The 24,847-nt window shown below is 48.5% G+C and overlaps 10 protein-coding genes and 1 non-coding gene across 11 annotated transcripts; 5 read left to right on the forward strand and 6 right to left on the reverse strand.

The window, feature by feature from the left end:
- Window positions 1-135: 135 nt before the first annotated feature.
- On the forward strand, window positions 136-1,739 carry I303_104764 (uncharacterized protein; the record flags this gene model as incomplete). Its single annotated transcript, XM_018407562.2, has 6 exons — window positions 136-280; window positions 450-627; window positions 823-1,097; window positions 1,332-1,409; window positions 1,490-1,530; window positions 1,692-1,739. 6 exons carry the CDS (start codon window positions 136-138, stop codon window positions 1,737-1,739), a joined length of 765 nt encoding a protein of 254 aa, XP_018262773.2.
- A 547-nt stretch (window positions 1,740-2,286) lies between these two features.
- Window positions 2,287-3,009, reverse strand: I303_104765 (uncharacterized protein; the record flags this gene model as incomplete). Its single annotated transcript, XM_018407561.1, has 1 exon — window positions 2,287-3,009. The coding sequence occupies one exon, from the start codon at window positions 3,007-3,009 to the stop codon at window positions 2,287-2,289; it is 723 nt and encodes a 240-aa protein (XP_018262772.1).
- A 1,547-nt stretch (window positions 3,010-4,556) lies between these two features.
- Window positions 4,557-5,991, reverse strand: I303_104766 (uncharacterized protein; the record flags this gene model as incomplete). Its single annotated transcript, XM_018407560.1, has 6 exons — window positions 4,557-4,969; window positions 5,042-5,216; window positions 5,285-5,374; window positions 5,437-5,475; window positions 5,545-5,715; window positions 5,818-5,991. 6 exons carry the CDS (start codon window positions 5,989-5,991, stop codon window positions 4,557-4,559), a joined length of 1,062 nt encoding a protein of 353 aa, XP_018262771.1.
- Window positions 5,992-6,543: 552 nt separating this feature from the next.
- I303_104767 (uncharacterized protein) lies at window positions 6,544-9,434 on the forward strand (the record flags this gene model as incomplete). The annotated part of the gene is made up of 4 exons (XM_018407559.1): window positions 6,544-6,622; window positions 6,691-7,131; window positions 7,196-8,186; window positions 8,246-9,434. 4 exons carry the CDS (start codon window positions 6,544-6,546, stop codon window positions 9,432-9,434), a joined length of 2,700 nt encoding a protein of 899 aa, XP_018262770.1.
- Window positions 9,435-9,852: 418 nt separating this feature from the next.
- On the reverse strand, window positions 9,853-9,967 carry I303_104768. The gene has a single exon (XR_001936503.2). It is a non-coding gene; the product is annotated as a 5S ribosomal RNA (ribosomal RNA).
- Window positions 9,968-11,439: 1,472 nt separating this feature from the next.
- Window positions 11,440-11,828, forward strand: I303_104769 (uncharacterized protein; the record flags this gene model as incomplete). Its single annotated transcript, XM_018407558.1, has 2 exons — window positions 11,440-11,695; window positions 11,773-11,828. 2 exons carry the CDS (start codon window positions 11,440-11,442, stop codon window positions 11,826-11,828), a joined length of 312 nt encoding a protein of 103 aa, XP_018262769.1.
- A 1,947-nt stretch (window positions 11,829-13,775) lies between these two features.
- I303_104770 (uncharacterized protein) lies at window positions 13,776-14,079 on the forward strand (the record flags this gene model as incomplete). The annotated part of the gene is made up of 2 exons (XM_018407557.2): window positions 13,776-13,968; window positions 14,057-14,079. The coding sequence occupies 2 exons, from the start codon at window positions 13,776-13,778 to the stop codon at window positions 14,077-14,079; spliced, it is 216 nt and encodes a 71-aa protein (XP_018262768.2).
- An 881-nt stretch (window positions 14,080-14,960) lies between these two features.
- Window positions 14,961-18,232, reverse strand: I303_104771 (uncharacterized protein; the record flags this gene model as incomplete). Its single annotated transcript, XM_018407556.1, has 16 exons — window positions 14,961-15,126; window positions 15,188-15,359; window positions 15,427-15,621; window positions 15,683-15,939; window positions 16,003-16,341; window positions 16,405-16,427; window positions 16,496-16,547; window positions 16,612-16,810; window positions 16,884-16,986; window positions 17,042-17,095; window positions 17,153-17,190; window positions 17,256-17,494; window positions 17,563-17,668; window positions 17,743-17,965; window positions 18,032-18,047; window positions 18,150-18,232. The coding sequence occupies 16 exons, from the start codon at window positions 18,230-18,232 to the stop codon at window positions 14,961-14,963; spliced, it is 2,265 nt and encodes a 754-aa protein (XP_018262767.1).
- Window positions 18,233-18,654: 422 nt separating this feature from the next.
- On the reverse strand, window positions 18,655-19,707 carry I303_104772 (uncharacterized protein; the record flags this gene model as incomplete). The annotated part of the gene is made up of 1 exon (XM_018407555.1): window positions 18,655-19,707. The coding sequence occupies one exon, from the start codon at window positions 19,705-19,707 to the stop codon at window positions 18,655-18,657; it is 1,053 nt and encodes a 350-aa protein (XP_018262766.1).
- A 588-nt stretch (window positions 19,708-20,295) lies between these two features.
- I303_104773 (uncharacterized protein) lies at window positions 20,296-22,086 on the forward strand (the record flags this gene model as incomplete). The annotated part of the gene is made up of 3 exons (XM_065969031.1): window positions 20,296-20,301; window positions 20,387-20,549; window positions 20,615-22,086. The coding sequence occupies 3 exons, from the start codon at window positions 20,296-20,298 to the stop codon at window positions 22,084-22,086; spliced, it is 1,641 nt and encodes a 546-aa protein (XP_065825103.1).
- A 445-nt stretch (window positions 22,087-22,531) lies between these two features.
- I303_104774 (uncharacterized protein) lies at window positions 22,532-24,444 on the reverse strand (the record flags this gene model as incomplete). The annotated part of the gene is made up of 7 exons (XM_018407553.1): window positions 22,532-22,682; window positions 22,780-23,011; window positions 23,085-23,193; window positions 23,303-23,585; window positions 23,697-23,756; window positions 23,985-24,260; window positions 24,407-24,444. The coding sequence occupies 7 exons, from the start codon at window positions 24,442-24,444 to the stop codon at window positions 22,532-22,534; spliced, it is 1,149 nt and encodes a 382-aa protein (XP_018262764.1).
- Between the last annotated feature and the right edge of the window lie 403 nt (window positions 24,445-24,847).

The raw sequence follows: 24,847 nt of genomic DNA on the forward strand, positions 1-24,847 counted from the left end.
TGAACGACCGTGGGAAAGTTGTCATCAAGAAGTCTCCCCTAAAAGTCTGAACATCAAGTTCAAGTTAAAATCAAACTTCTTCTCGATTAACCAATCTCAGTCACGTAGCATATGATCAAGACATCATTCAGCACAATGTCATTCAGAGCCCTCAAACCTGTTCTTCGAGCTTCTTCCAATCTCGTTGCTCGACGAGCTGCCCGAGCGCCTGCGGTAGCCGTCCGACCTTTGGCTGCTAGGCCTTTCAGCTTGTCTGCTAGGCGAATGGGAAGTGGGGAGAGTGAGTAACGTCCCATCCTCATTGTGGATTGCAAACGGAGAACTCAAGGGGCACTGCGAAAGGGAGTCTGCAAGGGTCGTGATCAGTGAAACGGTCTCGAGCGCGCCTCTGCTTGAAGAAGATACCATCTTTAACGCTGATCAACCTATACTTTGCAAACTTCAAATAGCCGACTCGACTCTCGCATCAGCCTTAGCAGCCGAACACAAGTTCGAACTTGAAAATGCCGGCCAATTACCAGAAGTCCCTGCGTTCGTGGAGAATCTCAAGACTCAGGGAATCTGGGAAGTACAAGATATTCCAGGGGAGGACGATGTTACCTTGACCAGGAAATTCGGGAATGAGACGTGAGTGTATATAAAGCCATCGACGCACTGAATCATCGTGATCGCGTTTCTATCACTATGTGTCTTTCACTGTCGACTACTCATCCTACACAAGACTCTCCGGGTCTCCCCTATTGTACCATTTATTGCCGATCTCCATTACACACATACACACGCACAAGAGTATTTCAAGGCTAATTGAGCCTCTATTCGTAGCCTCAAGCTCACTTTCCAAATATCCGACCTTGACTCCTTCGAGCCACCTATAATCGAAGAAGGCGCTGTCGAGGAAGCTGAACCCGCTGGACCCACTTCGATAGCATGTTCGCTCGTCATCACCAAATCAGCTACTCCAGGATCCCTCATGGTAGATCTTGAAACTTGCGACGAAGGGTTCGAGATTACCAATATTGCGGTGTACGAGAAAGCCCTAGCTGAAAGGAAGGGCGCTGAGGGTGATTGGGAGAGACGAAGTAAATATATGGGACCCCGTGAGTATAAAATGTTCATCTTGGTATTCGTTCCCGTCCATAAGAGAGCGGATTTTCGCGAATGATGGGTAGACAGATACCGGTATACCCGCAACGGTGTACCAATACAGCAACAACCATAGATCATAGATCATAGATCATATGCGTCCCTCGTCACAAGACGAGACGAGGCAGGCAGACTTGCCTGAGGATACCGATTGATCACGCTAACATTGTGTTGACGCGAATTCGCAGAATTTGATCATCTCGACCAAGCTGTCCAAGAGGCTTTCGGCGCTTACTTGGCTGAGAGAGGGGTCGATGAGGCATTGGGTAAGTCCAAGTCACCTTCGTCCAAGTTCAGCGGGTGAGAGTGAGGAAGACCTGACCCATGCAACCTTCAACTGCCACAGCCGACTTCGTCTTGTCATACTGCGAACACAAAGAACAAAAGGTATGTCGTCTTTCTATCCTTTCTGTCCTCCTTTGCTACAAGGACGGACGGCTCCGCGGCGTGAGCCTATCTTCCCGGAACGGCCGCGGCGAATGAGATGAAGAACCATTTGAGTGTACGTATGTACGTGAAATGCTAATTTTGGGCAATTGTGAATATAGGACTACGTATCTTGGTTAGACCAAGTTCGGGGATTCGTCGAGCAATAATTCGACTGCATGCGCGCGTCATACATGGTATGTACTGCATATTGCGTACTGCCAGTTTCATGCTAGACGGAAGATGGTGCTGCGTCCATCGTATCATGTAAATGCATAGAAAGGAGGTCACAGTACAATCCGAACTCAATGCATTCACTGCTCCAATGAATGAATATCCCAAAACCTCGCTCGCGAGAAAGGCAATATCGACTCGTTGGATATGCCGTCTGTTGACATGCTCTTTCCTTTTCGTGCGTTGTTGGATGGTTTGTGCATCAGTGAAGTGAAGAGTGAAGAGAGAGAGAGTAGAGTGAAATGTTTTTTATGGTTATTGCATTTCGTTCATGATAAGTACTGTATGTGAAGCAGTTCATCAAAGCTTTATCTATATATTTTGTACAACTAAATTGACGGAAGACTACCTTTCTTCGTCGATACTTCATACTGATCGTTAAAACATCAACTTCCACTTCCCAAATTATTAAAATGATATATAACTATCTTATTACTATTGTACAACGTTTCCCCCGAAAAAATTTTGGTTTGGTTTGATCGATTAGTCCACTATCACCCAGTTCCCACCGTCGATCACGCTTCGTAGTATCTTCCTCCCATACTCATCTTGCGTCGTATGCATCTTCAGTGAAGAGAGGGTACTCGTCTTTGGGATGGGTGTATCCCGTCGCTTGAATTTCGGTCGTTGAGGTACGTATCCATTCGTTGAGGAAGCAAAGGCGATTTCTTCTCCGGTGGAAAGGGAGATGGAGTATGGGTCGTAGTTGAACGATGTGTTGTACGAGTACGCAGCTTCACTTTGGGTCTCGGTGGAGGCGGATGTGAATGGTTTGACGAAGGTGATTGGAGGTGGTAAGGCCAATGGAGTCGGTGGAGGAGCCGTAGGAGATTCCAAGATAGGAGTTACGGGCATAGGCGGGGAAGCGATTGATCTTGAAGATGATGAAGAAGAACTACTGGAGCTTGAGATTCTTCGTGGAGTGGGGTGGTAAAGTTCCATTGAGGGTGAGATAGCTTGTAGTGAGGGAGAAGTAGTCACTCGATTTTGCTTTTGGGATGAGCCCCTTCGAAGGATCGAAGGAGGAGTAGGGGTTGAAAGAGGTTTCTTCATACCGAAATGTATAGGTTGAGAAGTGTACTCGTAAGCATGAGGCTGAACTTCGAATTGCATATGGTGGAAATATGATCCGCTTGACCCGTGCGTGAGTGTGTGGGTGTGCGGGAAGGGTGTTAATGGTCGAGAGCTTGAGCTTGGGGAAGACATTGTAGTTATAGTTTTACTTGTATTATCGCTGTGCTCGACTGTTTATTGCTTGGTTGTGTTTTGATAACGATTAGATTATTTTGATCTTTGCTTCTTTTGATCTTACTTTATTGTTATCGTTGTTATCTTTTCTGTTCTGTTCTGATGAGGAAAGGGATACAGATATTCAGGCGAAATCCAAGCACTTTATATATCTTACATGCATCCAAAACCATATGCATGCATTTATCATCGTCGACTCATCCCCGTCACCGAGATGAGAACCGATAACTAAGCTAATCAATTGTCTTAGTAACCCACGCCCGAAGATTGATAATAAAATTCATTCCATGCCCGTTGACCGTAGACCGCAGATTAGTGGATTACTCAGAGGATCGGCTGTGAATCGTTTTTGGTTTTTTCTTGGCTTGTGCTGCGTAAGCACAGAATGAGGTCGGTCACCGTATCACCGTACTGATCTGAGCTCGGAGATTACCGTTCTATGTAAAACCCTCCACAAGGATTAGCGTATGACTGTATGACTGTGCCTGAGGACTAAAGAAGACGCGGGTGCGGGTGCGGTCTCGCTTTCGAATTCGCTCGGCCGCCCGATTCCATGCTCCATGCCTTTACTGGTACACGTAAGAAGATGGGCATGGACAACCGCATTTTGAATCTCTAGTATCACGTAAGTCAATAGGCACTTCCCATCTAGAGATAGAGAAGAACGAAGACCGCTTGACCGAAGGTACACGACGTGTCTACAAACTAACGACTACTCGACTAACTGCCGATTCTAGATCTGAGAGTGCATTTCTGCTGATTAAGGGATTGATAAGCGACATAAGGAGGTGAGATCCGATTATATAATCCACAGATCGTGCATTTTCAGTGTTCAGTTCGATAGATGTGCATGTGCATGAAGATGGAACATGCATGGGAACGTGGATGCATACATATGATCACGGCCCTTCCTTGCGGGCACGGGCCTTCGAATCAAAGGGTGTGATAGCACGCATCGCTTGCTTGAGTCGTACTGCGACTCTCGACCAGCCAAGCAATTCGGTACGTCGAGTCCAAAGTTCCAAGACCAAGACGAAATTCCAAGAGTTGGACGGCCAGTTGACCAAAGGCCAGGACAAGGCCGAGGGTCAATTCCAAGCACCAAAACAATCTGGGTCTCGCAATCGCCTTCGGTGCCGACCGGCAAGACTCTAAAAAAGAAAAAAGGAATGTGGAGAAAATGTGGAGGACGGTGGACAGGGGGATGGAGTGAAAATCGAATCTCCATATCTTCATTTTGGCGCGGTCAACGAGACCGAACTGGAGATTACGCTAAATCCATCAAGGGCGGCCGGGGCGATGGCCGATGGATGCAAGGCCGAGATTCGATTGTCAGTCCACGTGCGATGCGCATGCGCATATACAATTTGAGAGCGTGCAAAGCATGTGCCAAAGCACGAAGCATATGAGGCCATGCATGAGACATGGAAAAGCAGTCGCAACGCCATCCAATACATTCATGTGAATTATCGGACCGCGGGTAATGCACGTTTTAGATCTTGGACTCAAACACCAGCCCACCATCTAGCTTTCCAATATTTCTCGCCTTGCATATCTTTCCAATGCTCCATCGAAGCCGTCTTCGCGTCCAGATCCTTCAATTGGCGGGATCCAGTCGCAGACCCAGACGCAGGACTAGACGCGAGTTTCCCATTCTTATACACCGGTCCATCAATCTGCAGCTGGTTGATTGTCGGTAGATCTTTATCGAATCGATTGGGTGTAGGCGGCGTAGGTGGTCGGGCTGGATCCTCGGCTCGGGAGCGAGATGTTGGGTCTGCTCCAGCGGTGCTCGAAGCACGTGTAGTTCCTTGTTGTGCTTGTTGTTGTTTACACTCTTCAAGCTTAATTTTGTGCATTGCAGCGAAGTTCTCGATGGTGTATACTATCTCGCGCCAGTCGGTCATCTTTCCCGGCCCTACAAACCGTCATTATACTCGTTAGCACCCGGAGACCGTAGTCGAAATTGAGTGTAGCTCAATAGACGCACCTTCGTCCCCACAGGCGAGCACCCCTCCACCCTGTGGACCGAGTACGAAGTACTCCAATTCCTCTTGGATTATACGTAGATGCTTGGCGGTGAATTTGTGCTGATACATGTGCGTGTTCATAGCTGGACAGATGATTACGGGTGTCTGGGGCGATAGAGCGCGTAGTAGTGATGTCTGAATGACCATGAAAGTCAGTATCATGCATTGAAAGCGGGGAAATCATTGTGCTTGTGAAGACTTACAGCCAGATTATCGCATAGCCCTCCGGCGATCTTCGCGAGTGTGTTGGCTGAACATGGGGCTACGACTACCAAGTCTGCCCAGCGGCGCAGCTGATACGCAAATTTGTCAGTGTATGCGATGGAAGTACTATGGCATTGTGGGCTGGGCACACCTCAATATGCAGTATTGGCTCCCCCACTTTTTTCCAGTCCTACCAATAGCTTCACAAGTCAGTGATACATGGATACCTACATCAGAATTCGCGTCGAAAAGCACTGACAGACCACTCATCTTCATCCGTCCATACCCTCACACCAAGATCATCAGGCAATAGTTCGCTCGTTTTACCTTTGCCTTCGTAAGCTTTGCGTACGGCCTCATCGACTATAGCCTGGTTGCAGAAATGCGTAGCTGAGTTCGTAGATACGATCTGCAGATCTACATCGCCGGACTGCGAGGTAGGTTGTACGGACAGTCCGCTTATTCAGCATGCATTTTCAACATTAGACATGATATCACTATGCATGTATGTTGGACTGGCCTCTCAACTCACTTGGGATAAAGCAGCAGCGATATCAGGAGCTTTGATACTGGCCACACTACCACTGGTGATCAACACGACTCGAAAAATACCGTCTGGCTCTGACTCGGAAGGTCGATTATCGGATGAGACGAACGGTTTCGCCGATTTACGGGGTAGTCGGGAAGGACCGGCAACGGCATTCATATCGGGTGACTGTGAATATTTGAATTGAATACGCGTATGGTGCCGAGAGACGTTCTGATGACCTTGGCTCTTGGGCTCCTGAGCTAATGTATGAGAACGACGGAAGATGATTTAGACCTGGTCCGTACCAGTCCGAGGCTGTTTGCTGGTCGATTGAAGCTGAGTCAGAAGAATAGGATAACAACACAACGTCCGAGATTTCGCGCATGGAACGGTCGAAGGAGTTGAGGGCAGTCTCCGTAAAACAACGGGAACCAAATATAGAATCCACGCGATTCTAGCGTTTTCTTTCAGGTACGAGTATGATGTGGTTCATTCCGGAAACGTCATGAATCATGGGGAACCCGCAATAACACTGTAGCATTCGCTCAACTATTCCCATCCTATCCCTTACTTTGGGCCATTCTCACTCCAAATTCATCCCTCAACAAGAGATATATACGCATCCCATCCCTCTTCTTATTCCGACAACTTCTCATTCATCCATCTTGAACATAATTACCCTCCCTCTCTTGACGAGATACCAGACCCCGATATCGTATCACAATCAGAATGGACAACTTCACAGATAAATCAGCTCAAGTGTTGAAAGCTGCCTTCGACAAGGCAGAGGAGATGGCCAATTCCCAAGGTATGTTCGACCATCCCATGATGACCCGCAAACGACGCTGATGCTAAAGTGAAATATTGTCACTACAGTGTACCCCGTACATCTCATCTCTGTTTTATGGGAAGAACCATCCGAAGGGACCTCCTCCCAACCTGATCAACCTACATTGCTTAAGGCAGCTCTAGAACATGTAGGCGGTAATGCGACCGTGTTCAACAGAGCGTTGATGAGAAAGCTCAACAATCTTCCTGTCGTCGACCCAGCTCCCGCACCCCCTCTACCAGCGACACAACCTTTCCACGCTGTACTTCGAGAAGCCCAAAAGCTGCAAAAAGAGCAGAACGACCAATTTGTAGCTATAGATCACCTCTTGTTGGCTCTGTTGAAAGTGGATAATGCGGACCTAAAAGAAATACTTAAAGGAACTGGTGCTGAACCGAAAGCGCTAGAAGCTGAGGTCAGGAGGAAGCGAGGTGGTAGAAAGGTAGATAGCAAATCTGCGGAAGGACAATTTGATGCTTTGAACAAATGTGAGTATTCAAGATTTGTATGATACTAATCTGGCCGGGTATACTGACTTGATGTGATCTATAGACTGTACCGACCTCACAGCTCTTGCTGAACAAGGGAAATTAGATCCGGTGATTGGCCGAGATAACGAAATCCGACGAGTCATACGAATCCTCTCCAGACGAACAAAAGGTAACCCTGTCCTCATTGGTGAACCGGGTGTCGGTAAAACAGCGATTGCGGAAGGCTTAGCACAGCGTATAGTGGATAGAGATGTACCAGCCAGTCTTCTCAGTAGGCTACTAGCACTAGACATGGGTGCCTTGATGGCAGGCGCGAAGTATAAAGGAGAATACGAAGAAAGAGTCAAAGCTGTTTTGTCGGAAGTCGAAAAGTCGGGGGATGAAGGACATCAAATCATACTTTTCATCGATGAAATTCACCTCATAATGGCGGGTAAGGACTCAAGTGGAGGTATGGATGCGGCGAATCTGCTCAAACCCATGCTCGCAAGGGGTAAGCTCAAGGTAATTGGAGCGACAACACTCAACGAATATCGAGAATACATCGAGAAGGATTCCGCATTCGAAAGACGATTCGCTCAAGTCATAGTGGATGAACCCTCGGTCCCTGACACAGTAGCCATTATGCGAGGTATCCGGGAGAAATACGAAACACATCACGGTGTGCGAATTATGGATTCAGCCTTAGTCTTAGCTGCCCAGCTTGCCAAGCAGTACCTCACCGCTAGACGAATGCCGGACTCGGCTATCGATCTGCTCGACGAGGCTGCAAGTGCAGTCAAAGTCGCCAGAGAGACTCGACCTGAAGCTATCGATGAGCTCGAAAGGAAGAAATTGGGATTAGAAGTCGAAGTCCATGCACTGGAACGAGAGAAGGACGATGCTTCGAAGGAGAGATTGGAGATCGCCAAGAAAGCTATTGCCGAGGTGGAGGATAGTCTCGGTCCACTCAAAAGACAATACGAGAATGAAAAGCACCTCGGTGATGAAATACACGATCTGAGAAAAAAGATAGATGAGCTCAGAGCGAAAGCCGACGAGGCGGAGAGAAGGTAAGTTACAATACTTTACTCCTTCACGAAAATTGAAACACCGCTGATACGCTGTTTAGGTATGATCTCGCTACTGCCGCCGATATCCGATACCATTCCATCCCTCAGCGGGAACAAAAGCTCAAAGAGCTCGAGGAACGAGAGGCTGAACGAGGGACAGGTCAGCAAGTTACGCCCGAGATGATCGCCGAGGTGGTCGCTCGTTGGACCGGTGTACCCGTTTCGCGATTGGTCGAAACCGAAAAGACTAAATTATTGCGACTGGAAAAGCTCATCGCCAAGAAAGTCATTGGTCAACCCGAGGCTGTCAAAGCTGTAGCCAATGCCATACGACTAAACCGATCCGGTCTTTCCAACCAAAATCGACCCATTGCATCCTTCCTTCTCGTTGGTCCCTCAGGTACCGGTAAGACTCTTCTCGCCAAGACACTCGCCGGAGTCATGTTCAACAGTGAAGAAGCTATGGTCCGTATCGACGCTTCTGAATACTCCGAGAAACATTCCATCTCAAGACTCATCGGTGCTGGTCCGGGCTACATCGGCCATGAATCCGGGGGACAACTCACCGAAGCTGTTCGAAGAAAACCTTACTCCCTTATTCTGATTGACGAAATCGAAAAAGCCGCTCGGGAATTCCACCAATTATTCCTTCAAGTCCTTGATGACGGACGACTGACTGACGGAAAGGGAAGAGTCGTCGATTTTAGAAACACAATCATCATGATGACTTCCAACGTCGGGTCCGCATACCTCAACGAGAATCCCTCGGAAGGTCCGGTCGCCCCTGAAATCCGGGCCAAAGTAAATGGCGCTATTAGTCAAACGTTCCCGCCGGAATTTATCAATCGTATAGACGATATCATCCTGTATCGGTCGCTCTCTAGATCAGACATCAGAAAGGTAGTGGACGTCCGACTGAAAGAGATCCAACAGAGGTTGAAGGATAATAACAAGAAGATCAAATTGGCGGTCGACGAAAGTGCTTGTGAATGGTTAGGACAAGCTGGATATTCACCCTCGTACGGTGCTAGACCGATGGCGCGACTCATCCAGACAGAAATCTTGAACCCGCTGTCGAAGTTGTTGCTCCAAGCTAGAATTCGGGATGGCGAGACGGCGCATGTGACGGCGGATGTCAGAAAGAACAGGCTGGTGGTTATACCGAATCATGAGCCGGATGTCTCCCAGCCTGACGATAGTGAGGATGACGATGATAGTATGGATATAGAAGTGGAGGAGATGGACTAGGATCGGACTCTTGATTTAGATCGCATTGAAATAGCATAGTCACATAGAGTAGTATAGCCAAACATTGTTTCTCGCATTTTGATTTCTGGAATAGATAACTCATGTACCTTGGGACATTTCATTCTGTATATAAGGGGTATTTATAGTTTCAATCAATGAATGAATAATGAAAACAGTAACTATGGTCGATGTCGGTATCGATCACGCATCGAAGCATGATTTCTTTGGGCATCAAGCACACATCGGAGCATGGTTCTATTCTGCTTTTTTGACTGCTCTTCATGAGGCGGATATTCAAGTAAGAGCGTAGATACACTGAGCCTGGAGGATATGATGAGCCTGAAGCAATCGATGAGAAACGGAACTTGTACTTGCTTCCCGGGCATGTGTGAGCTACCATCGTGGGCAGAGTAGCAAAAACTACAGTACTTAGGATTCCCAAGTGGTCCCCACCTTGGTACTGGCCAAGCGATAACCAACTTAAACTGCGGGGAGCGGACGAGACCCGGTGTTTTCTGGATTCTATGACCGTAGATGAATGTCTGGCCTTGTCGTTGGGTCCATCTTTGGATATCGAGGTCGACTAACATATGGTGTGCATGTGCACTGAGGCAAACCTCTTAGCCCTGCGACAGGTTCTGTATCGCCTGATGTGGATGATGACGAGATCTTCGAGGGAATCATTTGTTATCGTTACGTTTCTTGTCCACATGTCAACGAGCACGCCACATGCGGCGCGACTGGTCTTACAGCATCAAGCGTTGTTGCCTGAATACCAGTATGTTCATCTTGCTAGCGAAGACCCCAAACACCTATTTTGGAACGCTAGCATTCTGTGGAGGCGTCGAGTGTTTCCCACGTGAAAGCCACCCCAAATCCGCAGTGTATGTCATGGCCACAGTGTCACCTTTCTTCAGGTCTTCAGCAGCTCCGAAGGCGTGCATCCAGACATTGATCAGATCAGATCCCGAGCGGGACTTTTGTCGAGAATATTTTGAAGGTCTGAAGCACCGAAAACAGTAGACATACAGGGTATTCTGAGGGGCAGCGGTTTGTCTGGAATCACTTGCGGCTCAAGGTAGAATCGTACCACGGTGTCTGTCAGTATGGTTGCCCTGAGTCCGCGGCTGTAGAATGGACAGAAGCGAAGAGCTTATTCAATATACGAGTACAGTAGTAGTAGTTGTATTCCATGATCTTACTAGGCTGCAGCAACCAGAACATCGAATAAGTTGAGACGAAAAGACCACACGATTGGGCGTGGAATTTTCGGCATCAGAGCCGAAAATGGTAATTCGCCAAAGCCACGACCGGAAGTTTACTCTTTGGTGGCTTAAACTTTGGTAACTCACCCTGTATCCTGAACAGTCTTTTTAAGGTTTTACGTACCTGATCAACGCATCTAACCTGAATCTTTCATTTTTTCTTGGACGTTTGGACGTTTTTGGGCGTTGGAAGGCTTATAGGTTATTTCCAAGTCATATCGGTATAACAGCATAACAGCGTAAGAGGGGGGAAGATTGTCGTAAATCTGACGTCTTTTTTTGCTGGAACCAGCTTTTGAGGTACGGGAAACTGTAAATGCTTGAAGATTTGGGGAATGCACTGTACTGTACAATCGTACAATCCAGTGAAGCGAGTTAAAGATGGGATCTGTGAGATGGATAGATAGTACTGACAGCAGTTTTTCGATGGGTGGATGAAATTATCATCTCTCTTCATAAATTCATATCAAGCCAGCAAACGGTTGAGCACATCTGGACAGAAACATATACCCAACTCAACTTACGATCCAGTCACTCATTTATCAAAGGAGGAGAAAACCATTATCGACATAGATAGCAGGGCAGGACCCACGATAGCACTAGAGCTGGACTCAGAAGAAGCAGGAGCACCTCTGCAATACATTCAAGCACTCTTTCGAGGACCCCACCGCATACAGTCAAGACGACAAATCGGACCAAAAACCACATACACGACTTGTGTAAAGAAAGAGGAAGGGAAGATGCGTTTCCCTCAGCTTTTCACCATATTCCTAACAACAATCCTACTACTCATCACCGTAGCCCAAGCTTTCCCATTCCTCCCGGCAGAAACGATAGACTACGAGCAAGACTCGAGATTAGATGGCGTGGACCTCGCAGCTCAGGCAACAGGGCAGCAATTGAGCAGAAGGGAGATATTGAATAACATGTCGAATGCACAACGGATGAAGAGGAATCTACCTCTGCGGAAGCCTGGTCATATGTTTGATGCTCGGTGTGAGTCTGAGCACTCTTCAAATGCGGAGTGCATTTCGATCCGTCAAGCTAACGATTCTTTCTTCTCCATGAAATAGTGGGTGCTCGTGCGCCCGCACCGTCTGAAGTGAATAAGAGGAGAGATGGCCTATAGCTCGAGGTTTTTGGAGTAAGTCCCTCTCCTTCACATTCGGATCAGAGGCAAAAACTGATCACATCATTCTCATATAGGGCGATAAGGCTGTGCGGACTCCCTCACCATTTACCTAGAAATAGACAAGACGTAGACCAGACGCAGACATAGACATAGACTTTTCTAGTGACTGCGCTCACAGTATTTTGTACCATATATACCATTTTACTTCTTCTGACACTTTCTCCCAAATCACAATAGATACAAGTGACAATCAAGTATTTAACGACCAATATATTCATACTTCCAAACAGAATTGCTTTAATGCACGCACCTGGAGATGCAACCCGACTAAAGTTTCCGTACTGTCAGACGGGCCCCACTACCATCCGACCACTTGAATGGCCGTATCTACCGGGAGCTTTGCTAGCATGAAGTCCTGCACACCTGTCTGCACTGGCTGCTGTCGGTAGAGATCAGCACGTAACGCCGCCAGCTCATGCTTTGCTGCGCGAGTCGACCAACGTCATAAGCCTGTGCTAGCACGGGACATACGTGTCATCAGAATGAAAGAGTTCGTGCCGAAACAAGACAAGAGGGAGCGGACCCGGGAAGATGCGGATAAGCTTCCAGTCAATGTTGATATTACCTTCATGCCAGACTGAGGGAATCCATGTTCTAGCTCTGGCAATGTGAAGCATAGTGAGTGTTCGTCTCACATGATTGACACACAAAGGCTGGACATGACTTTGATAGGGGTCAGTACGGAGTTTCCCTCTTTTGATAACCTGTTTGAGGCAACGCAGACGCTAGAAGAGATAAGACGTGGATCGATCTCGATCTGACCCATGTCCGCGAATATGGCAGAAATTGGTTCAGTATGGGAAGATGTACGGTTCACATCGGCTTGTCCGTGATAACAGATTTCAGGGTCACCCGCGAATCCTAACAAATCGCACATTTAACCTTGTTCGTATCTGAGTGCCAAATCGGGTCCCACTTTAGCTTGGCACAGAAAGAGACGATTCATAGCATTTGGACGGACGATATGTGGTGCGGTGCATCTGCGAAGCTCCCTCTATCGTTGTCGGCAGACGTTAACGAGGATTTCAGAGGGATCATCCAGTGGTTGCGACTACAGGGGCGCGTTTCTGAATGATTGGCTTTGCAGGGGCGCATCGGGTCACATTCGGCACATTACAACAAAGGTGTCACCTAGAATTCATGCGATCAAGAACGAGTGTGCGAGTCGATGAGGCAGATAATCTGCACTAGTATCGTCTAGACATACAGATTGGGTGGATCTGCGGGTAATGGTGGGGCTGGACCGAGACATGATTTCCCAGACAAGTGACCCATCTGGACGCGTCCGCCTTGTTTCTCGATTTTTTTGTTGCCTTCGCATTCTCCCTTGAATCGTCTTGTTGCTGGCGAAAGGAGGAAGCATGTTAGAGACAGAGGGAGCAGATCGGTTTCCTTGCGGATGGGACGATCCTGTTCCTGTCGGTGACACGCCTGCTAATCACCAGGTACACTTTGAGGTGACTTGCAAACACTCAATTAGCAATTAGCTCAGGCACAGATAAACAGGACCGTCCGACGTGATAAGCGGCTTACGACATATCTTCGCAAGAGCTATTTTTGGTGTGAAAATGGCGAGCGAAAATCACGTATCTCAATTTCACTGCTTACTCGCATCTGTTTACTCTATCAGAATTAGTGTGAAAGACAGACAGAGTCGCAGATCACCGGGAGATCGCATGTAGATCCAGGATACAAGACTCATACATAAGTAGAGTCAACACACGACAATGATGTCTCACCCCTTCTGCCCCCACCTTTCTCTTTCTCAAACTCCGTATAATACCATAAAGCAGTCTGGTCACAGATCCACATTCTTTTGAAAGATCATCCTCTCAATAAAACCATCACCTGACATCGAAGTATCAGGTGAACGGCGTAATCAAAATGATGTCCAAGATCTTTGTTTTCCTTGCGGTCTTCGCGCTATGCCTCGCCTTGGTCCAAGCCAAACCCATTGCTGCTACTAGAACCAACACCAGAGTTACCAGGAACGATCGACTCACCAACGCTCAACGGATCGCACGAGGTCTCCCTCCTAGAGCTCCAGGTAGATTGTATGATGCTACGGCTCCTCATCGTGAGTACCTCTCCCCTGCGTACTTCGCCTAGTGGCAGCGATGTCCGACCAATTATCCTTCCGAGTAGCCGCTAAGCGATCTGCATAGATCTCTTACCTCGAGCTTCGTGAGTCCACATGATCTCCTTTAGACATACCGTCATGGTCGATCATCCCTTCTCTTATCCGCGGTTGACCGAAAATACCATTGTTCGACGACTTTCCCTGATGTCAATTGACATTTACTGATGATCATCTGCGATGGATAGTCCTGGATGATCTCCTGAACGTGGACAATGAGCTGACGATGCTCACCCTCCATTCGATGATTAGTGGCCTCTAAGTGCACGGTTCTAAGCGTATCTTTCGTCCAATTTCACCTCAATTCACTCGTTATAGCTGCATATCCTTATTATTTCCGGGCTGGTTGACTTTGTAAATCACGGACTTTAATGCAGAAATATTTGATGATATGCTTGATCTCAGGGGTTCCAGTAGCCCGTGCGTACATGTCTGTCCAGCACCGTATCAGCTAAAACCGTGATGCACGTGCATCCATGACATTCGACCTGTAAGGTGGCTAATACTGAGATTATACGGAACAGAACTCGTCATTGACGTTTGTGCACCAGAAATCCTCAACATTGCATCGGCTTTTTAGTCAATTCGAATCGAATACAGTATATGAAATGCCTCGTCCCGATGAGCTCCCAGCATGATGCGGACAATGGTCTTGCAGCCTGACCAAGGTCCTAGCCTGACATTCGCTATCAACGTTCAGTATCCAGGCCGATCAGGATCGGGTGTATTCTCTCATGGTGCCCTCATTCAAGGCACATGTCGATGTCTTGGTGTCGTTCAGACCCCTGACCCTTGCCACTTTCACTTGTAGTCCTCACCTTCTAACCGCATCAAGGGCTCCAATTGGTTGTGTAGGCCTTGTTCTTGGAGGGAGATGGTCAACTTTACAATTAGGTATTACCTTGATGAGGCGATCATTACATATCCATTTTTCACATCTGACTGCTAGGGAAAAGCCAATCGAAGTCCGCCATTTGGAGCGGATCCCAAGCCTCATTTTGAGCACCTGCCATGGGCGGATCGTCTGCAGCAGACTGCAACGCGACACTCGCGTGGTTAAATGGTACCTCGCTTGATCCATACGCAACATCACTGGGGCTGTTGAGGAGTAAACCGTAAGCATCCTGCATCAAGAAAAGGAGGGGAAGATATATCATACCTAGTGAATGGCCATGCCATCTGTCCAGATCCTCCCATTGGATCAGATGGAGTGAACGCTGGATCTGGAAGAGCGTTCGCATTCTGCTTGAAACTTCGGTACCACGCTTTTTGCCTCATCGGTCCACGGGGGTTCTCCACTCCATCCATTGGGGAGACCTCGACGCCACAGACTGAGTGTCACATGTAGAACCTAGGTAAATGGGATTCCGAACGGTAAGCGCAGGAATATTCACTCACTCCGACTGGTCTCATCGAGCACCTCCGATGCTCCGAAAGTGATCGGCAACGCATTTGACAGAATACGCAGGAGAACCGAAGAGGCTTGGACCGCCCTTTGACAATCGTTCATCATGACTTGGTCGTCCACAGCCGATGCGCCGATATGACATGCAATCAATAATCGTGCGGCGAGAAGTATCTTGTATGCAGTGACTGAGATACCACGTTAGTGTTCCTCACCATCGGATGATAGTCCCTCTGAAAAAGAGCTTACCTGATGTACAACGATGTAATTGATTATTGGATCCCACCTGAACATACATGGCTATCATATCCTTGGCGATACCGATTACCGGTGCTCGCGCGTTGTGTACTCCAGGAGAATCTTCCGCTTGACAAAGTTGTAATCTTCTCGCAGCGATCAACAATCGAACCAAAGCCTCGGTACTAGAAACTTCTGTGACAGCAACAGAATGCCAGGCCGCGTTATCCGGGGGATGCATACTTGCTTTGACTCCTTGGGGTATCTGCCTAAAGTGAAAGTGGGATGATCAGCGAGATCTTGGTTGTAAGATACGAGATCGCGCTATTCACGATCTCCAGTCCTCCAAATGGTCCGCAGCTTCTTGTAGTGCTTCCTCGTCCGTATTCTGTCTGACCATTCTCATAGCCAGTCTATTCAGGAACGCTGAGCTCGGATAAAGAGGTCGATGATGGACTGCTCGCAGAGTGAAATTGAGTACTGCTGAGACTCCGATGAACGCCGTAAACGTTTCAACGTATTGGATATCAGCTTCGTGCACAGCTAGTGGGAGTGGATCGCCGGAATTGAGCGGGTCGGAGAACGGATATGGGTGAGGAAGCTCGCAATCGATATCTTCGAGGGGTATCCATGCTGGTCGTCCGCATATCGTTCCTAAAAGCTTGTCCCAACTGTGTTACCCGATTTCTCTCAGCGGCCTTCATGATGGTGCATTGGATGTTACAGCTATTGACCAGTAGATAGCCCAGGCAATCCTCTGGGTTCTTGGTCAGCTCGGAGTGCTCGCAAAATTCCTATCAAGGTAAATCAAGGTATATCACCCACATTTCGCAGTTCCCTGACGATGGGACCTACTCGGCAATTTCTAGGTAGATCTCTGATCTCGGACGTCAATGTCACTCCTGAGCAATAGACTGCAGCCGTGACCCCCGAAGACGCACCTGTGGAATCCGGAATCAACGCAAAAAGCGAAAGCCATACCAAAGTAGGAGAGTCCCAATGGCTGAGGTATGTTGTCCATGCAGAAAAATTGGGACGCATAGAATAGTGCGACGATCTCGTAGACATCGTTGTGATGGTCAACATCAAGCAGCTTCTTGAATAGAGGATGATAATGCATCCCCGCAGATGCTGCATTGACTGGATGAAGCAGTAACTCATTTAGCTGTTGTCTGTTCTCGTTCACAGGCGTGATCGATCGTCGATAACTTACATGGCTCGGCTAATACTCTAGGATCGGAGGAGTAGCGGGAAGCCAGCATGCACATGGAGACGACCAGTGCTCCGAATGTCGCATCCCTCCACCCTGTCAACCACTGCGCGTTTTCTCAGCTGGACTGTGCTTGACTAAGGAGGGACGCGAACACTCACTGTGTAAATAGTACTCTGGTGAAGTATAGGCCAAGTTGGATGGACGACATCAAACTGTTGGCAACTCTATCAGCGGCTTTCCTTTTCGATCGGTTCCAAAAGCCGTCTTACGAAAATTGTTACGAGCGAAACAAGTAAGTCTACCGGGACTGCCCACACGTCGATGCCTCAGTGAAGATCCTGTAGATCAAATGGGGGTCCGATGAGGACGCACTGATTTCAATCACGGTCATATACGCTTCAGAGCCTGAGCTTTCATTCCTCAGCTCGATCGTGCGTCCAGGAAAGAACTCTTCCTCTACCTCCTCATCATCTCGATCCTCTGGTTCGAGCAAGGCCGTCTCTAAGCCTTGTGTGGAGTCGTTGTTGACTTGGAGTAAGAGCGCCAAGTAGTTCCATGCGGATTCCGTGGGATGTTTGGCCTTCGCTCTACGTTGCAATCGAGTTGTCTCCCTGCAACAGAAGTTAGGGCAACTTCAGAGCAACCACGCAGACACCGCAAAGGGAAATGCGCGACGCACAACAATGGCATGCCTGATGTCGAGCCTGCAAACCGAGGTGCCCCTTCGCTTGACGAAAACCAATGCGTTGTCTTGTCCGCTAGCAGAACTAGCGAATCTGAACGCACTACATTGCAGCAGGCGGGCAGGTCAGGACTGGCAGTTAACAGCTCGCCTGAGACACGCATGAGAGATACTTACGTCTTCTTCTGCCCTGTCGATCTCGATGTGACGCATGACCTGTCACCTCATTCTGATTCTGGTTTTCCACCACGGGGGAAGGGGATTTCCTTTTCCTGGTACGTTTCCGAACGATCTGATCTTGCTCAGACTCGGAATTCAGGAGTCGCTTGGACACGCCTTGCGAGAAGGTGCATTCTCGGCCTTCAGATTTGCATCGATTGCATGGCATAGCATTATCGCACTGGTAGATGGACACATCAGGTTGTCCACCACTCGAGGACCATAGGGATGGGGGTCAATGGCTTACTTTTACTTTCCGCGATCTGGTGTAAGGTGCGATAAGACATGCGATGTCAGCAAACTCCATAACTCGTTTCTCGGAGTCGCCGATCCCGGATGATCGAATTTTTCCTGGTCGTGCTCACCTGCACCTGTCGCAAGCTCGGAAATAGCGAACTCTGCTCAAGACGCTCGAGCTTGCCTCTGCGAAGTCTCCTTGAGTAGCCATGATGTGCTGTCGCAGCTCCGTTTTGTTGGCTTGATGTGAATTATGCTATGATACAACGAGAAACCGAGATACGCAAAAGGCGAGGCTCAGACTGTTTGACCGGACTCATTTTGCGACGATATCTAAGCTTAAGTCTTCCCGCCACATAAGCAGGTCTGTGGAGGGTAGAGCATAAGATAGCAGACGAGGACCACCTATCACATGCCAATTGGGCTTGAGAGAGGCGACATAGTCAGCGGCAATGCCGTCAGGCGGAAGAGCATGTGCTAGCATTCATGTGATATAGAGCCGAAAACACTCATGGGTTCACGCTTGCACATAGGCCAAATCGCAGTAAATGCCATGAGAACAGGATAGCTATGTACGACATTCGACTATTTGCAGTATGACTCTACCGATTGCCAAGTGCAATGGTTTTTCTTCTAACGGAAGACAAACCCAGGGAAGGTAGGATCCGCCTGATCGATATAAAAGCTATTCCGACCCATCAAATTCGCCAATCCCCTAACTTGCGGTATCACAGCCCCAAATTCCGTTGGCGATTCGTCGCTCTTGGCGAGAACTTGAGCCTTGAAAAGGGTGTTGATGATTGAATAGTGTTGCAATACCTTCCCCTGAGGCAATTTACCTTGAGCATGAAGCAAAGCCGCTCGTGCTGCGGTGCCTGACCCACAGGGCGATCGATCGATCTGTCCATCCGCAAACACTACTACGTTTCTCGAGGTGAACATCTCCTTCGTATCTTCTCCATCGGTATAGAAGCACACTCCATACAGCTCTAATCCTTTATGATGTCCTTTCTCTCCCAGAGTAGCTTTGATCTCCCTTCCTAATTTCACGAAATCATCGTGTCCCTTTTCATCGACTTTCAAGCCAAATTGACTCGCATCCACATATGCGTACACTGCTCCGCCCCATGACAAGTCTAGTTTTATAGATATGCCAGTCGACGGTAAGGTGATAGAGACATTCTGGGCGAGCTGATACGAAGGTACATTGACGAAATCGGCGAAAACAATCTCTCCTTTCTCAAGCGTCAAGGAAGCGGTGACTCTACCCGAGGGGACATCGATAATTACTTCAGTAATACCGTCCTGTGATTGAGGTTTGACGATTCCGTTATTGATAGCCCAATAACCTAGTGCGATCGTACCGTGCCCGCAAGCGGTGGAAAAGCCGTCTTTGTGCCAGAACAAAACACCGAAATGCGCTCCCTCGTCATCCGGGGGAGTGATGAATCCACCGTACATGTCTGCATGCCCACGAGGTTCTTGGCATAGTGCTTGACGGAGTATGTCCAGCGGATGATGAGGAGTGTTGACGATGTTGAGTCTACGTTCTCGGACAGTTGAACCGGTGGTAGAAGCATGTGGAGGCAACTCGGAGACGATCCTGAATGGTTCGCCGGCTGTATGCCAATCCTCGCTTGAAACCCAATACGGAGACTGCTTGCTATTTGAGATGTGTGTCGTCATGATCGGAGATCTTGGTACTGGGATTGATTCTATTACTGATACTGAGGTAGCTGGGCGTGTGCTCATCCACTGAAAGTCTCTACTCAGAGATCCAGCCGGATTTAACTTGAATAATCCCCCTTATCTTATACCAATCAATCGGTTATCTAGTTCGGTAAACCAAGGCAGTGAAAATGGGACCGGTTCTCGCGATTTGAGCTCGTTAATTGCTCACGAGCAATCACCTATCGAGGTATCAGATGATGCTTGATGAGATGAGACGCGGTGCACAGCTGGGGACGCGGCAATGCCGCTTCATAGATGCAATGCCTGTTATATATACATGATCGCAACGAGGAATGGTACTGGCTAAGTTAGGTCCGAAATTGAGATCCTCCGAGCTTCGGTCACTCCGAGATTGGCTAAATACGTAATATGAGGATCAATCCCTGAGATCTGGAGATGGGGTATTGTAAAAGTGGCGGCAATGGACCAAGGGGACAGCGTATGTGCATAGGTCAAGCTATATAATACGACTCGACCAGAGCTCTGCTTTCAGTTATTCCATCGATCTGGACTGCTTCCAGCCTTGTACTTGCATACTTCGCTATGAGCGTCAATGACTCTTTGAAAACTCCACCCATTCCCACCTTCAAATGGGAAGACTGGCGGCGGTGACATATCCCCTAACTACAGCCAGAACGATGAGGACAAATTAGGATACACCACCAACGACGTCCAGGCAGTCGAGAACGGTCAACCTCAAAGCCATGATGCAGCCGCCGCAAGTCATGAAGGTCTGCACCAGAAGCTCAATGCCCGACATCTGACTTTCATCTCCCTCGGCTCAGTCATCGGAACAGGTGCGTCAATGTCAGTTCACCAAAGTCGACAGACGACTGACCATATGCTCTGTGTATTGTAATAGGTATTTTCCTTGGTGTTGGCTCAACATTGAAGAACGCCGGACCCGTTGGTCTGGTCTCGGCTTATGTGATCATGTGTTCCGTTGTGGTCTGCGTCATGGAATGCATCGGAGAAATGGTCACCTTCCTCCCCGTCGTCGGGGCGCATATCCGATTATCAGGAAGGTTCATCGACCCCGCCATATCCGCTGCGATGGCCTGGAACTACTGGTACTGCTGGTCCATCATCGTCGCTGCTGAAGTTTCCGCCGTCGCCGTCCTCGTGACCTACTGGACGGAGAAAGTCCCTTCGGCAGTGTGGATTTCTATTGCATTGTTGATTATCTTAGCTGGAAACTTGTGTGGTCCGAGGATATACGCCGAGATCGAATTTTACATGGCCACAATCAAAGTCATCACCATCGTCGGACTCGTCATCCTCGGTATAATCATCGATGCTGGCGGCGGACCCAACAAAAAACCTATTGGATTCCAATATTGGCGCAATCCCGGACCCTTCATCGAGTATCAAGGTATCAAAGGATCCACAGGGAAATTCCTCGGGTTCTTCTCTGGACTAACAGGAGCTGCCTTCTCCTCTATTGGAGCTGAGATGCTCTGTATCGCAGCTGCAGAGACAACCAATCCACGAAGACTTATCCCGACAGCGTTGAAGGCTACTTGGATCCGGATCATCCTGTTTTACTTCTGCGGAGCCTTCATCGTCAGCTTGGTCGTACCTTCCAACGAACCTCGATTGGGCAGCGGGTCTACCGCAGCTGCAAGTCCGTACGTCATCGCCATCACAGATGCTGGGATCAAGGTGTTACCCAGTATCATCAATGCCGCTATTCTCACTTCAGCCATGTCTGCCGGTATAGGAGACTGTTATACTGCAGTCAGAGCACTCCATTCAATGGCAGGCAACGGTACCGCTCCCAAATTCTTCGGAAAGACGACTTCATGGGGATCACCGTACATCGCCACGTTCACCACTTGGCTATTCGGTCTCCTCGCTTATCTCGGTGTCAAGCAAAGTTCGAGCTCTGTCTTTGATTTCTTGGTCAACCTCACTGCCTTGTCTGGGATAATCACTTGGTTATGTATCGGCGTATCCTTCCTTCGATTCCGAGCAGGACTGAGAGCCCAAGGGATTTCGCCGAAATCGTTGCCATACACAAGTCACCTGGGATTAGCAGCTGCATGGTGGATCATAGGAGTAATCAGCTGTGTATTACTGTTTAGTGGTTGGACGGTCTTCAAGAAGGATAATTGGGATACTGCTACGTTCTTCGGAAATTACCTACCGATATTCCTCTTTGTTTGCTTCTTCGCATTCTTCAAGATTTTCAGAAAGACCAAGTTCGTCCGAGCCTCAGAGATGGACCTTAGTAGTGGAGTAGCCGAATTTGAGAGACAACATGAACAGGCTGAGGAGGAGAGGAGAGCCTCGGGGATTGCCGCGAGACCCTGGTACCAACGAATCATCGCTTAGGCGAAATGGAACGGAGCAGAGCCTCAGCTGCTGCGGGCATCTCATGATGTAGGTAAGTTTGCTGCACAATCATTGGAAATGTTTTAGACATTCAGCTGACTTTATGATTAGGCGAAGACGATGCGGCAAGGATGTTTGAACATCACGCGAGAATGAGGATGAGAACAAGTCAGTCCTCGTGAGGAGACTTGAAAGGCGAGAAGGAGGATAGACGGTTCAGCCCTGATATGTGAAGATGATCATGTAATTTAGCACACTGGATATGGAACATGCAGACTTGATGATTTCAACCTATACGACCTAGGTGTCCACAGGCTCGTGTAACATCGGAGCGGGTTTGACATTATAGAGCAACCGTGCATGAGTCAACCGCATTTGTCCTTACAACTTGCCACTTCTGGATTTTACTGCTAAAAGTCGAACCTAGAACAGAGGTCTATGTAGATTACTTCTTACCCAGAACTTCCTTGATACCGTTGATGACCTTCTCAAGATCCCCTCGTTGTCTGTCCACAGCGGTGACACCCATATGACCGATTCTGAAGTATTCAGTGACGATCGCTTTGTGTAAACCCGCAGCCACGACGATGTCCCGTCTAATCAACCATTCAATCATCGTCAGCCTTGCTTGACTTCTGCCAGCCATATCGCGTCTGAGTGCCAGCGGTAGCGATCGGAATGAAGCACACTTACTCGGCAAGTTTAGGTAAGACGTCGGGAGCCTTGAGACCTGAGGGAAATCGAACAGCCGTCATACCGTTCGCGGCGATATCTCTGCTCTTAGGCACGAAGTCGAGGCCCAGAGCGGTCAATTCGTCTTTGACGTATTTGGAGGCCGCTTTGTGGGCATCGATCCGTTCAGAGATGGGCTTGGCGGTGATTGATTCCAAGGCGGTGTGAAGGGCATATATGAGCTGGACGGGAGCTGTCGGAGGAAATGGCAGAATACGTCAGCGTCAGCCGGAGCGATTGAGAGATTGGAAGAAGAAGCAGCTTACGAGTAGCGAAGTATGAGGGTTTACCAGCCTCGTAGTTCTTCATAATTGGGATCCACTTCTTCCAGGAGATGTAGTATCCTTGCTGAGGAGTCTTCCTGTTCTCAGAGGCCTGATTGCGTTTGTCAAACAAGGCACAATAATCAGATTGGTGACGGAACGTATGGGGTGAGGATCCAGTATGAAGGACGCCCAAGGCTCAATATGAAAAGACGGCTCACCTCTACAGCTCGCTTGGAGGCTAAGACCACACTCAATCCAGGAGGAACCCCCAATCCCTTCTGAGTCGCGGAGATGATGACGTCCAATCCCCATTCATCGAACTTGATCTCCTCCGAGGCGACCGAGCATACAGCGTCGAGCACGATCAAGGTCTCGGGAGAGTGTTTCTTGACCAAAGAAGAGATGTGCTGAGCTGGCGAGAGGACACCGGTCGAAGTGTCAACGTGGGTTATAGTGATGATTTTGGGTTTCGATGCGAGGGCTTGGATAATTGCGTCGTCGCTATGATGATCGTCCGATCCATTCAAGTCAGCTCCCTTGGTCAGATATACTCTCATATTATAGCACAGGACCTCAGAGGCTATGGCCCTGTTTTTTTGATGCGGTACTCACGTAGGGATGTTTCCGACTTCAGCTTTGACCTGATTGACCTTTGCGCCGTAGATCTCGAGGCTGCATTCAGTGGGATTCATGTCAAGTTAGCGACATTGCTCCGCGCAACTCCACTTCCTCCTAAAACAGACTCGACTTCCTCCTTCGAAGTTCGGCAGGATCTATCGCTCCTTCTGTCCTTACTGCGCAAACATGTAATCCCTAGCAAGTCTCGCACCGACATCTGCAGCTTGGAGCGGGGCGGGGCAGAACAAAGTAGATCCGAAAAAAGTGAAAGAAGAGACTCACCATTCAGCAAAACTATCTCCGAAATACCCAGTGTTGAGCACCACGACCTCATCTCCCCGTTCTACGAGGTTAACACCTACGGCATCCCATCCGAGGGTACCCGAGCCAGCAATGAGGATCGGCTGACTGCCGCTCTCCTCGGTGGAAAGCAAGACCTTTCTCAGGAGTTTGATAGATTCTCCGAAGACAGGGATGAAGGCTGGTGAAGTGTGGGCTGTTCCTGGAGTTGCATTGGCAAGGAGGACAGGATCGGAGAACTCGATGGGACCGGGGATACTATCATTGTCACAGAATCATTTTAGCGTTGCCCCACAAGCACCCAAGCACCCAAGCACCCATACGCCTGAAGCATATGCCCGAATGCACAGAGATACAGGTAAAAGCAGGAGAAGATGATCTTGATGCGAGGGAAAGACACTCACAGGAGTAACTTGTGTTCGGCTTGTTTGAATTCGGACATCTTGTTGATGGTTTGACTGAATGGTCTGATGAATCTGGATGGAGCGATTACAGAGGAGATTTTGGGTGTGTATGTGTTTCTGAGGCTTAGTGATCTAGTTGTATGTCTGGATACAACTTGAGTCATTGATATATCGCAGGAGGATTAACTGAGTTGGGGAACGAGGGAGATATATGTATTGAGGGTGGGTGAAGTAGTTGATTGTGAGTAGACCCGTGGTGGACGGTACTCGTACGGTGGGTATTTCCAATCCTGCTACAACGATGACGGCTATTCGAGTACCATAAACCTCCACCTACACCATCACCGGAGCCTAAATTAGCTGCATTTCGGACCGATAATAATCCTATTATTGGAAATCACCACCCTCACCACTGCTCGTACTACGATGAATGCTTGTATG

Source organism: Kwoniella dejecticola, chromosome 5 (assembly GCF_000512565.2).
Source record: "Kwoniella dejecticola CBS 10117 chromosome 5, complete sequence".
In the NCBI taxonomy this organism is placed as follows: domain Eukaryota; kingdom Fungi; phylum Basidiomycota; class Tremellomycetes; order Tremellales; family Cryptococcaceae; genus Kwoniella; species Kwoniella dejecticola.